Source organism: Parasteatoda tepidariorum, chromosome 1, assembly GCF_043381705.1.
Source record: "Parasteatoda tepidariorum isolate YZ-2023 chromosome 1, CAS_Ptep_4.0, whole genome shotgun sequence".
NCBI lineage: Eukaryota > Metazoa > Arthropoda > Arachnida > Araneae > Theridiidae > Parasteatoda > Parasteatoda tepidariorum.
This window is the reverse complement of record NC_092204.1, coordinates 19941374-19954783: the sequence shown is the minus strand read 5'-3', so window position 1 is coordinate 19954783 and position 13410 is coordinate 19941374. Positions and strand designations below refer to the sequence as shown.

The following is a 13410-nucleotide window of genomic DNA, read 5'->3' as shown; positions in this document are numbered from 1 at the left end:
AATCAAAGAGTTGTTCAGTTTTTGGCTTACTGTTACTTTCCTAAGCCGATATTTTGATTATCGATGTATTTAATATCCTTATTATAGAATTTTTATTATATTTTAAAAAAAGAAGTTAATCAAAGTGTTGTTCAGTCTTTGGCTTACTGTTACTTTCCTAAGTCGATATTTTGATTATCGATGTATTTAATAATCTTATTATAGAATTTTGATTATTTTTTTCAAAAAGAAGTTTAATCAAATAGTTGTTCAGTCTTTGGCTTACTGTTACTTTCCTAAGCCGATATTTTGATTACCGATGTATTTAATAATCTTATTATAGAATTTTGATTATATATTTCAAAAAGAAGTTTAGTTTAAAGAGTTGTTCAGTCATTGACTTACAGTTACTTTCCTAAGCCGATATTTTTATTACGATATATTTTAAAACCTTATTATAGAATTTTGATAATTTTAAAAAAGAAGTTTAATCAAAGACTTGTTCAGTCTTTGGCTTACTGTTACTTTCCTAAGCCGATATTTTGATTATCGATGTATTTAATAATCTTATTATAGAACTTTGATTATATTTTTAAAAAAGAAGTTAATCAAAGTTTAATCGAGTTTTTCGTTTGAAATGCAAACAAAAAGGGAAAGGGATTTTACTGCTTTCTCTAAAAGTTAAGTGGCTTCGAAAATCAATTCAAGGTCATNTTTAATCAAAGAGTTGTTCAGTCTTTGGCTTACTGTTACTTTCCTAAGCCGATATTTTGATTATCGATGTATTTAATAATCGTATTATAGAATTTTGATTATATTTTTCAAAAAGAAGTTTAATCAAAGAGTTGTTCAGTCTTTGGCTTACTGTTACTTTCCTAAGCCGATATTTTGATTATCGATGTATTTAATAATCGTATTATAGAATTTTGATTATATTTTTAAAAAAGAAGTTAATCGAAGTTTAATCGAGTTTTTCATTTGAAATGCAAACAAAAAGGGAAAGGGATTTTACAGCTTTCTCTAAAAGTTAAGTTGCTGCTGAAAATCAATTCAAGGTCATTTCCCCCATAAAATGTGTCAACAAGTTTGAAGTGTTCTGAAATATTTTAGGAAAGAGGGAAAGTGGATCTCAAAGAAAAGTTCGTTAAATAGAAAATTTACTTCGCTATTTGGAAGTTATTTTACGAAGAAATTCCAAAATGTTCTTGTTTCCTCGAAAAAAGTTACAAAATGGAGAAATTCGCAAAGTTCGTTAATTAGAGTAATTACGTATATATTACATTTACAGAATATTCTCTTAATAGCTTATTTAGGGATTACTTCCCTAAATAAGTTCGAAGTAAAATCTAAGAAGAGTTTATACAATAGTTAAATAATTACACCGTATCGAATATCTTTCTCCTTAGGTATCTAATGGTGGTTAAAAAAATTTAAAAAAAACACTATCTTCGAGCAACAGCAACCCCAGAGAATCGAAAACTGATATCAACGAATTTCAACCAAATTCATCTTGAAATCTTTTACGAGCAATCACGATCTTCATTTTTACATCTAGTAAAGTTTTTTTCTCCCCTTCTCCATCAATGTTTTGTTTCCTAAAAACTATTATAGGTTTTAGATTTGTCTATTTAAGGAGTGCTTCGAAATATTCATCGATGAAACGTTCTTCTGTGCAATTATTGACAAAACGAGGTTTTAATTTAAGCTCATCTTCGTCCAGCAATTAATCATAGTCGATGTATATTTAATGCTGTTCTAAAATGATAAATCGTCTGCAATATTACGTTTTTCTTTTTTAATCTTAATATTTTTTAAAGGTCTTAAACATAAAAATCGACGTAGATTGTCTTGTAGGAAAATGGTTCGTAATTCTAGCCAATAATCTGATGAAAGTTCTAAAAAAAAAATTTTTCAACATTCCTTGAATTTATTGAATGAAATTGTCATTGTTAGAACTTTTCTATGAAATATTTATCAGCTATACTTATAATAAAATCGTCTGCCATATATCTGTTATATAAATAAAATATTTATATTCTTCATCAGAGTTTTCATCCTTCTTAAAAACTTAAAATAGTGGTAGTAAATTTACGTTATTACTAATAAGAATTCTTTTTTTATGGTACCGTTTTAGCAATAAAACGTCTGTAAGCTTCATAAAAAGTTTTTTATTTAAAAAAATGTAAATAAATAAGTAAAATACCTTAATTATAATCAGTAGTGAAGGTCACGATTGTATTAAAATACTGAAGCTTGTTTCGTTTCGTCACCGATTTAGAAAATTTTAATATTTGTTAGAACCGTTGAAATTCTATATCATAAAACTTAAATAATTGAACACCTAAACAGAGCAACTTAGTGATAAAATAAAGCTAATATGGAACAAAATATTAAAAAATTGAAATATGAAAGAATAAAACATTAAGCCATGAAAAGTTTACTAAATACAAGTAATGAATGTTACCTGGTTAAAAACTTCATTCGCTTAAAAATATATAATTAGGAAACAACAGTCCAAATGTTTCAAGCGTTCAAAAACTGATGCCCATTTTCAAGACTTGGCAGACGTGAATGAGAAAAAACAAAAGTTTATTGAAATATAAATCGAAAAGGTTACCAACGAAAAATGAAAAAAAAAACTAAGAAACTAAAACAGAAAAATCACAGTAGCCGAGAGAAAAAAAAATGATAATCAGTACAAAAACCACGGAGGCCGAGAAAGGCAAATCAGTATATAATGACACGCGTTATAGAGATGTGTTAAGGAACTATGTCGTTAACAAGGCAATCAGCATTCATATGAATAATCTGGTTTCTTATAATCAGAATAATCAACATTTATGTGAATAAAGTATTTAATCAAATAGTGTTTGAACGCGTGAAACATTTCGACTGTTATTTCTTAATTACACTGGTGGACAAAATTAAGAGATGGAAAACATTTTCGCACATTTATTCGCACATGCAAGATACCCGCACACCGCTCCATGTGTTTGACAATGGTTCCGTGAATGCCCAGAGGTACAGGCAGGAGGTCCTCGAACTCTATGCGTCTTTTCAGGGGCGCTGTTGGCCCTGAGTTCATTTTTATGGACGACAATGCGCGACCACATAGGGCTCTCATGATTGATGAGTATCTGGAAAGCGAGGATATTCAACGAATGGATTGGCCAGCCAAATCCCTGGCCTGAATCCTATTGAACATGCTTGGGATGCTCTTGGGAGAGCTATTGCGATGCGCTAACCTCCCCCCAGAACCATTCTGGAGTTAAAAATTGCTGTGGTGGAAGAATGGGAGGGTGTTCCACAAGTTCTCCTTAACTCCCTTATTAACAGCATGCATACTCGTTGTGCATGCTGTCTGTCTGTCAGGGGTGACCATATACCATACTAGAGGCAACACACACTGTACAAGCCTCATTTTTATTGTCATCTTTTATCCTTAAGTTCAGACTACATTGGATTTATTGGCAATAGGTCTTGCCAGTGAATGGCACTTTCATTTTTGTTTTGCATACTTTATTATCGTGGAATAAGCTATATCCATACCAAATTTCATTTATTTATATTCAGTATTTTTTGAGATATTTGGGAAAATGTCTTCCATCTCTTAATTTTGTCCACCAGTTATATTTGGCATACATATATATAGCACATATTTTGGGGCAGTGGCACTTGACCTTAAAAAACATTGAGATAGAGCATACCGGGCAAATGTATACCGGGCTCTGACACTTAACTAGACCTAGTATATATTTCGGACATTTACCAAAACGACTATGTCATTGTCAACATTAACCAGTGGAAGTCAACAACGTCCAATTTCGGTCATTCACAGTAACATATATAACCTCTGTCTAACTTGTATAGCGAAAAAATATTACTTTTTAACAAGAGATACCTAAATTTTATTCAAGGTAATTAAATGAAATCAATCGTACAAAATGCTAACATAAAGTTACATCTGTCAAAAAAACAACAATGAAAAGATACAATAAAATGCAGCAAAATATATAAACATTGTATAAAACTTTCCTCGCGAACGATTCTACCAAACTTCCAGACAGATAGGGACATATTTCATCCAAGTACAATAAAAATAGTTAATAGGGCAGAGAAGTATAGTATACAAGAAAAATTGTAGTTAAGTTAAACATCAATAAAAGTGATATCTTATTTTTGCTTTTAAGAGAATAAATTCTTAGACACAGTTATAATGTCAGTTTTGTAATGCATTCCCCATCTTATTGTCTGTCCCGAAATGATAGATTTATTTTTCTTCCAGGATTTGGAAAAATGATAAATTCGTTCAAAATGTCGCTCAAGGATGGGATACCCGTTGCCCTGAAGGTGAGTTACTCGTTGCTATGGTTACCTAGATATCTCTTCTCCCTATTTCTCCCTACTCGGACGCGTATTGATAAAATATTTTTCGATAGGGCTTTACCTTATCCAATAAAAACGAAATTTAAATGGATTTTGTTTCACATCCTCATCTTTTAACATTGTTATATACTTTTTGATGCTATGCGAAATTCTCTAGTAGCAGCTTAGAATGAATTGTAAAGAAATGTTTAGGCTATTTCTAAATTATTTTACATCTTAATGTACCAGATTTATTTTATAGAATGTAATATTGAACTATAAAGGGAAATAATTGGAAAAAAAATCATATTTATTTCTAAAAATAGATGCCTTGCTATACAATAAGCTTTAAATTCTGAAAATATTACGCACTGACGTTTTAAGTGCTATAATAAAATGTCGTTTCTGAAACTATCTTATATACTTTTAATATTGACTTTAACGTTTGCTTTTTATTTAATATCAGATAAGCTGAATCTAAATCAAGTTTTTATTTCGTTGAATATTGAGAAACAATGTTAACGGGTTTTTTTTATTTTATCAATTTTTGCTTTAAAATGTCTGATTGTATCGAAATATTATTTAACAAAATCTGATGTTTTTATTCAACTAAATAAAGGTCTTATAAAATAAATTTCTTAGTTTCAATATTTTATTTTGAACTAATCGAATGTTGATATTTCGTTAAAAATGCGTTTAATAAAACCTGAGTTTTTTAGACCAATTTTTATTTAAGTAAATATCTCCTTCGTGGAATTCCGACATTTTCTCAGATTTAAATCGATTTTTTTCTCAATTAAATTTAAATTATAGTGTCTGCATATTTAATTTTTGTCGTAGTTAACAAATTTTGTGAATCGATTAATTTTATGACACCCTTAATCTTTAATATGACTCAATTTTAATCAACCTACTTAAAATATTTTTTATTTAACTGAAAAGAAAATAAACGACAGGTTTGTATTGATAAAATAAATAATTAATTTTCACTTTATTTATATTTAAGATTTTTTTCAGATAAGATGTTGGTTTTGTAGCTAACTTAATTAAATTTTTAGTTTCTCCGTCTATTGCTGTTTAATAGATTATTATTTTATTACGATTAACAGAATTTGTCTAATTGTTTAAAAATAAAATTATTTTGAAGCTATTTCTTTTCTAGCTTTAAGCAATATAATGTTAAGCATTGATTAAAACCATAAGTAAATTTTATTTCCGAAAACGTCATAAGAATTTGTTCTATTTTCATTCAGCCAAACTTGGCAGTTTTTCGTAATTTTTTCTCTCTTTGTAGCACGAAATTTAGTGGAATTTTTATGACAAAAATCTTACACAGTAAAATTACCAGTATATCGTGAGTCTTTTGAGTTAATCTAAAAATTATAAAAATTTGGGAAGGGTCACTCTTCTTATTTCACTCTTTAATCAAAAGGAATCAATTTTGGTAATTTTCAAAATAAATTATCATATCATGTATACTAAATACTTTTAATTGAAAAAAAGGAGACAAAATTTAATGTATGTATGAACAAAAATGCCAAACAATAATGTAGATTATTTGTAATTTTTATTTTAGATTGGGGTAATTTTTTAAGTTATACTTAAGGAAAGAAATAACTGTTTAAAATAAATTTTGATATGAAATCTACTCTCAACTAGAAAAACGGAGTGTCAAATTGTTTGGGAAATAAACTGTTGCGACTTGATAATAATAAAGTTTCCATACAAATTTTACTTTAAAAAATTAAGAATTCATCAATATTTAACAATTAGATTTAAAAAAGTTGGCCACATTTTCCGGTATATACTTTTTTCTTAAATATTTTTCCTAAAATATTCCTTTTTTTAAAAACCCATTGGAATTTCTTAGATTCATGAAATTTTCCTTTCTTAAATACCCATTAGAATTTCATAGATACAGGAAATATTTTTTTCGTAAAAATCCATTAGAATTTCATCGATACACGAAAAATTCCTTTCTTAAATACCCATTGGAATTTTATAGATACATTAAATATATTCTCTTCTTAAAAACCCATTGGATTTTCTTAAAAACCCACTGGAATTTCTTAGAAACAGAAAATATTCTTTTCTTAAAAACCCATTATAATTTCTTGGATACGCGAAATATTCCTTCCATTGGAATTTCTTAAATATTTTTAAATATTCCTTTCTTAAATACCCATTGGAGTTTCATAGATAGCTGAAATATTCCTTCTTAAAAGTCCGTTGAAATTTCTTAGATACATGAAATATCCCTTTCTTAAAAATTTACCCTAGTAAATTTTCTGGTATGTACGAATCATCTGTAAGTAAATATTATTAAAAAAATATAAAGTTAAAAATTGAATTAATTTAATATATAATAACAATTACGTGCTTTAAAATCGTACTAAATTTAAATAATATAATATTATAACTTTTATTTATTAAGAAAATAACTGCGCATAAACTATTACAATATTTGAAACTAAGAAACTAAATGCTGCCTTTTAAAATATTACCTTATCGCCAATATAAATCGAAATGTTCATCGAATCGAATCGAAGCAAAAAAGCATCATAAACTTGTTTAAAATTACGTTTTAATTATTAAAAAAAATATGTAATTTCACATTTTTTAAATGTTTATGCCCTGTTAAGCCCACTAATCAAAACAAAAATTACTACATGGTAAAAACATGCATATTTTATCACGTTTAGTGTAGGCATGTTTTATTTATAAGCTGCTTGAAAGAAAAAAGAAGGGAAAAAAAAAAGGATTGGAAACCCTGGCATCCAATATGGCGCCAGAAGGTCCATACCATATCGACCGCGCAGGGAATTCTGGGTAAGAAAACGGAAGTAATATAGCAAAGAAGAAAACTTTTACTTTGGACACATGTTCCTTGAAGTTGGCTTCAGGGCAGAACAGAAGGTTTGCTTCGACATAAGATGGATATTTTATGAGAAATATACTTTGAAGACCGTTACAACTTACCTCTACCACGGGAGAAGAAAATTTCGTTTTCTTTCTAAACGAAAATAGCCTTTCCCAATTTTATGCATTTTCTCTATTTTATGAAAATTGACACTATTCCTCTTTTATACCTTTTTCTATACTTAGCAGTGTGTTTAGAAACGCAAACAGTAAAATCAGTATACACAATTTTAAAGCTGCGTATATATCGAGTAGTCCGCTTAATTTCATGAAATTCGTGAAACGTAAAAGTTTTTAATATATATTTCAATAATTCTTGAAAAAATAAATCTTATGTTTCGATTTATCAGAGGCTACTTACTGTTTTTCATTTTAAATCGGCGTTAAAATTATTTTTCCCTATTTGTATATAAGATACGCAAAGATAGTTTGTATTCGCTAGATTATCATTTATAAAAAACTTAAATTTCCAAGACCAAATAACTAGTGTTTTTAAAAGTAAGTTACATACTTTAAATTTACTTTACACGTTTTTCTCTCAGATATTTAATTAAAATATACAATAAGTATAAATGTTTTATTCATTTTCTGAAAATAATTAAAAATATATAGTGAGATATTTGTAAAATCGTTAATTTCGTTAATTTTCATGGATTATATACTTTCTCTAAAAATTGAGGTATTCATATATTTAATTTAAACACTAATTTGAAAAGGAAAACTGAGTAACAAATAACAGCTCTGAGTCGTGGGTTCGAATCCCACTTCTGGCACCAATTGTCTTTGAACAACCAAGCCACCTGGATCCAAACTCACAGAATAACTAATAATTTAATTGAAAATGTGATTGATTGCATTTGATTGAACAGATAATTAAAAAACATTCATTTGTTAAGCCGCATTTAAAATACATCCACCAAACATTTTCAGTTTTTTCAAACAAAAGCTAGTCTTGTTCTTTTATAGAAAGGATAGTAGCATTTTGCGTTTTTGATATTGGCGATGCAGGTTATTTCGTTTCTTTCGTTATTTATCATGCGTTTTTTAAAAAAAATTTTTATACCTTGCTAAATCGTATTCTTAAACGCCCTGATGGGTTTTAGTCTTTGATCCTGATGGTGTTGTTATTAATTAACATATCCGTTGAACTCCTTTGACACCTTTTGAGTCTGTGGTCGAAACTTATTCTTGGATATTTGAAAAACCTATTTCTTAAAATTTAGTCACTGTTTAAGATATAGTTTAAGACAACGTTCTACGAACACCCTGGTATATTAGCTGTTGTTTCTAATGCCACTTGCCAATATCAGCAAGCCTGCTTGGTGAAACCAAGCGAATTTTAAGGCAGAGGGTGCGTTTCTTGTCTTTTAGTGGCACCTTCTATGGTCAAGAATACGAATTCAGCCACACNTTTTCAGTTTTTTCAAACAAAAGCTAGTCTTGTTCTTTTATAGAAAGGATAGTAGCATTTTGCGTTTTTGATATTGGCGATGCAGGTTATTTCGTTTCTTTCGTTATTTATCATGCGTTTTTTAAAAAAAATTTTTATACCTTGCTAAATCGTATTCTTAAACGCCCTGATGGGTTTTAGTCTTTGATCCTGATGGTGTTGTTATTAATTAACATATCCGTTGAACTCCTTTGACACCTTTTGAGTCTGTGGTCGAAACTTATTCTTGGATATTTAAAAAACCTATTTCTTAAAATTTAGTCACTGTTTAAGATATAGTTTCAGACAACGTTCTACGAACACCCTGTTATATTAGCTGTTGTTTCTAATGCCACTTGCCAATATCAGCAAGCCTGCTTGGTGAAACCAAGCGAATTTTAAGGCAGAGGGTGCGTTTCTTGTTTTTTAGTGGCACCATCTATGACCAAGAATACGACTTCATCCACACCACACTCCTTACAACCCATTTATAGGGTGGACCTAGTTTTGCATTCATTCATTCATTCACAGATCGTAATTTTGACTTGAACCAACCAACGATCAATCTCAAATTCAGTACCCCCAGTGGTTTGATTTCTTATAGGAACACGGAGGACTTTGTGACACGAGGGATTTAACGTGTACCAGTCACCATTTACTACACGGAGGGTCTTCGGCTGATTGGGGTCGAACCCACGACCTCTTGGAAGTGGGAAGATTTGTTGGCCACTCTTTCAGGGGCACCATATTAGGGGGGCCAACGTTGCTCTCACAGTAAAGGCAGATAGTACAGAGAATGAAAGAACATCCATGCCTTGCCCGGGATTCGAACCCAGAACCTTTCTCATGCAAGGGCAGTTCCCTGACCCCTACACAGGTCGGTCAGCTGAACGTTAAAAGTTATACATGAAATTTTCGTGACCTTATTTCGAGAACGTGTCAACATTTTTTTTAATGTTTTCAATATTTTACTATGTGTCCGTATTTTTTACGACAGTGAAAATGTATCGTTGTTTGAAACCACGCGAATCGTTTCAGATTCCATTATATATTATAGTTTTGTTATTTTCATTCCAAAAAGCAAATTTTCATATAAAAAATTTNACGTGTCAACATTTTTTTTAATGTTTTCAATATTTTACTATGTGTCCGTATTTTTTACGACAGTGAAAATGTATCGTTGTTTGAAACCACGCGAATCGTTTCAGATTCCATTATATATTATAGTTTTGATATTTTCATTCCAAAAAGCAAATTTTCATATAAAATTTTTTTTCCATCGAGTTATTAACTCAATTATACTTAGAATTTTGAATATTATAATACAATATACGCATCTTAATAAATACATAAAACTGATAGATAACTGCTACAGTTATAACTTACAGAAATAAATGTTTTTAAAATATTCCATGCTTTAAATATCTTTTCATCGCATTTCTTATATTTAATAATTAGTTTTTTTTTCTACTTTTTTTTCAATAAAAGGATTCATTAATTCCTTTAAATCCTCGTTAAAATTCCGTAAAATTTTCGAGAAAAGCTTTAAAAAAAAGTGGGAGTATTTTTTTCATTCAATTTCTTCACGAACAAGAAAATACTGCAAGCACAAATTTTTTAAAAAAAATGCTATCGATGGTTTTGAAAAAAAATTGCCATTGATCGGTTGGGAGAAGTTTTCTTTTTTCAAGTTTAAATGCAAAGAGAAAGCAACTTAAAAGAAAAGAGGATCATTTCGAAAGAGAAAAAAAAAATAACAGGAACCAACAGGTTTCTGCGATCCTTGTTGATATGCAGCGTTGAACCGCGTTAAGCATCACCGCGGACTCGTAAAAACGCTTTCCTTTTTCCTCATGAACGTCTTTTATACTCTTTTTCTTTGAGGCCATCTTTTCCGGATTTTTATCCATTTTTTGATGGGGTAAGAGTAGGGAAGAGACAAGGGAAAATGAGATTCTTTCCCCTATTTCTCCATCTTTCTAGATTCGTGTTTATGCCTACTTCCCCGAGATTTTTTATACTTCCCTCTAGAGATAAAAATGTGTAGGGAAAAACAAAATTGAATCAAACACAAAAGGGAAGAATGCGTTTTATATTCCTTAAGGAAGGGGGATGAACGGGAAAAAATAAATGGTAATGTGTAAAACTGTATAATATCTCTTGGACAGTGACGGTAAAGACGCCTTAAAAATCGCCTGCTACAGGAGTACATCCCCCGGAAACACTTTATGCAAACATCTTAAATATAAGATGACTCAAATGGCTCAAAACGACTAGAAAATTCTTCAGTGCCGTACATATATATTTTTTAAAGAGACAACTAAGCAGTCCTTTTTCTCTGTAATACATTGTGTTAAATAAAGCAAGCTCTTAATACATGGAATTCAAAGTACAGGATAAAAAATTCAAATTTTCCAAGATTCGAATAAAGAAAAGTATTCTGTCGTGCAATTGAAAAATCAACTAAAAGAACAAGAAATTCAAAATTGAGATTTTTATATATTTGGCTTCTTTGTATGGTATGCTATATATTACGTCCGGGTCACCAATGTGGAGAGTGATTTCGACAATGCCAACCTTCATCTCTTACAAGGTACCCCAAGACTAACGTGAGTTAGCAGGTCTTATATACTAGTGAATTGATGTTTAATAAAAATAGTGGTAGTTACACCACGATGCTCTCCCACCGGAATTCAATCGGGAATAGAATTCGATGAACGGATACCACAAGTTGCCGTATTTGCGAAAGACTGGGAGAGGTGTATTGAGCTCACTGGATTTTAAGTGTTCTTGTGGTGAGAGCTGTGTTAAGTTCACCGAGTTTTGAGAGTTTATTATTAGAGCTGTGTTAAGCTGTATTTTGAGCTGTACTTCGTTGCCACCAATAACAATGAAAGGGTTTTGTGTAAAAAGGAAAAGGATAATGTAGTTAGATTCACAGTGATATTCTTAAAAAAAATTGAGATTTCTTGGGAGAAATATTCGACTTTTTTTAACCAGACAATATTGGACTTCTTTAGTCAAGTTATTAAATATCGGATATCTTCAGTGGAGGAAGTATTAAGTCTGTGAGTACTTTCGAGGTTACGAAGGTTTTAAATACATTAGGCAATAAGCTGATTGCAGTCATAAAAAAAAATATAAAAAAAGAATAATAATAAAATTTCTTTTTTGGCTGCATAGTAAAACACCAAGAGTAATCAAATAAAAATATGTTAGGAATTTCATAGAATTCAATTATTAGAAATTTATGAACAAGAAACGAAAGCAAGACATAGCCTTTATTTCTTCAAACACTATAAAAACTATAAATGTATGAACTTTAACCCTTTGGCTCTAAATTATTATTAAAAATATTTTTCATACTTTTTTCATTATTCTGATTAATTTAGGTAAAAATGAAAAATATTATATTTAGCATTTAAATAATTTATGGTTATTAAATACAGCATTAAACACCAGTATCTTTTATGTACGTTAAAGTTAAAATATTCCAAACGCGGTTAACTTCCAAACAATATTTTTTCAATTATGCACAGTTATTTAGAGAGTTATTCATCATTAAAATTTTTTTAATTGACAAAATCAATTATTGATAACTTTTTTGAAAAAGAATGAGAAAAAAAATTTCCTACTACTATTTTGGATTTTATATTATAGTACAAATATAATTCCTACAATTTAAAAAATTTTTTTAAATAATTATTACACTGTTTTTTACAATTAAAAAAATACTAAAATGCAATTTTACTTGTAGTTAGAGTGCCAGGGGGAAAAATATATCTTAGGGGCACTGCTATCCCCACTGTGTAAAAGGGTTAATAATACTTCATTGAATTCACTAAAATGTCACATATGTCATAAATGTCACAAATGTCATTTATCTACTGATCTCAACTATGTGCATTTATGAGCCTTTAAATCGATCGTAAAGACAGAGTACATAAAAAATGATAATCATAAGTTTTAAAAAATTAGAAAAAATTGCGCTAAATTAATTTCGTCTTTGATATTATTATTCACAACTAAGAAACCTCACAATGTTTCAAAACAGAATACTACATTTTTTTTCTTTGTGCAAGCTAATCACTTATTTTAAATTGACTAATAAAATTTGTCTTAAAATTTTAGTACTTCGGAAAGTGGGATGTTTTCTTTTCTTATAATTACTAATTTTTATGCTTTTTAAACTGCTATGCTTAAGTTTTCTCATATACCTATATATTATTTCACAAGCTGCTTTTAGTGCTTATTTATGAAACAAATCATGACAAAATATTTAATTATTTTTAAAATTCATACAATTTTAGATTTTATTGTATAAAGATATGTTCTTTTGTTATGTCTTTAGAAATAATTGATTTATCTAAAATGCATGAATTATCTATAATTGTTCTGTATTTTTGCTTGTTTCTAGTTTGTTCTTGTATGCATTTGCACCCCCTTCATATCAAATCTTAAATATCATATTTTATCAATTTTTTTTAAAAATATATTTTTAAATGTTACGCAGCCTTATACAACCTGTTATTGTTTGTTATGCATGTAGAGTTTTTCAGTTTTTAAAGTTCAAGATATAGTTTAGTTACTAAACATATATTTCCCCTTAACATATTGTTAACATGAATCACACATTTTTGTCAGTAGTGCAAGTGCTCTTAAAATCAAACATTTATTATTTTCGCACTGTAAAAGGGGTTTCTCAAAATTTAACAAAA

At 29.3% G+C, this 13410-nt stretch overlaps 1 protein-coding gene across 1 annotated transcript in view; it reads left to right on the top strand.

Annotated features, from left to right (window-relative positions):
* The window catches only part of LOC107449387 (semaphorin-1A), a 561149-nt gene that overhangs the window by 529664 nt on the left and 18075 nt on the right, over positions 1–13410 (top strand). The window contains exon 17 of the mRNA XM_043039234.2: positions 4265–4329. Coding sequence (XP_042895168.1) covers positions 4265–4329 — 65 coding nt within the window. The remainder of the gene's footprint in view (positions 1–4264; positions 4330–13410) is intronic.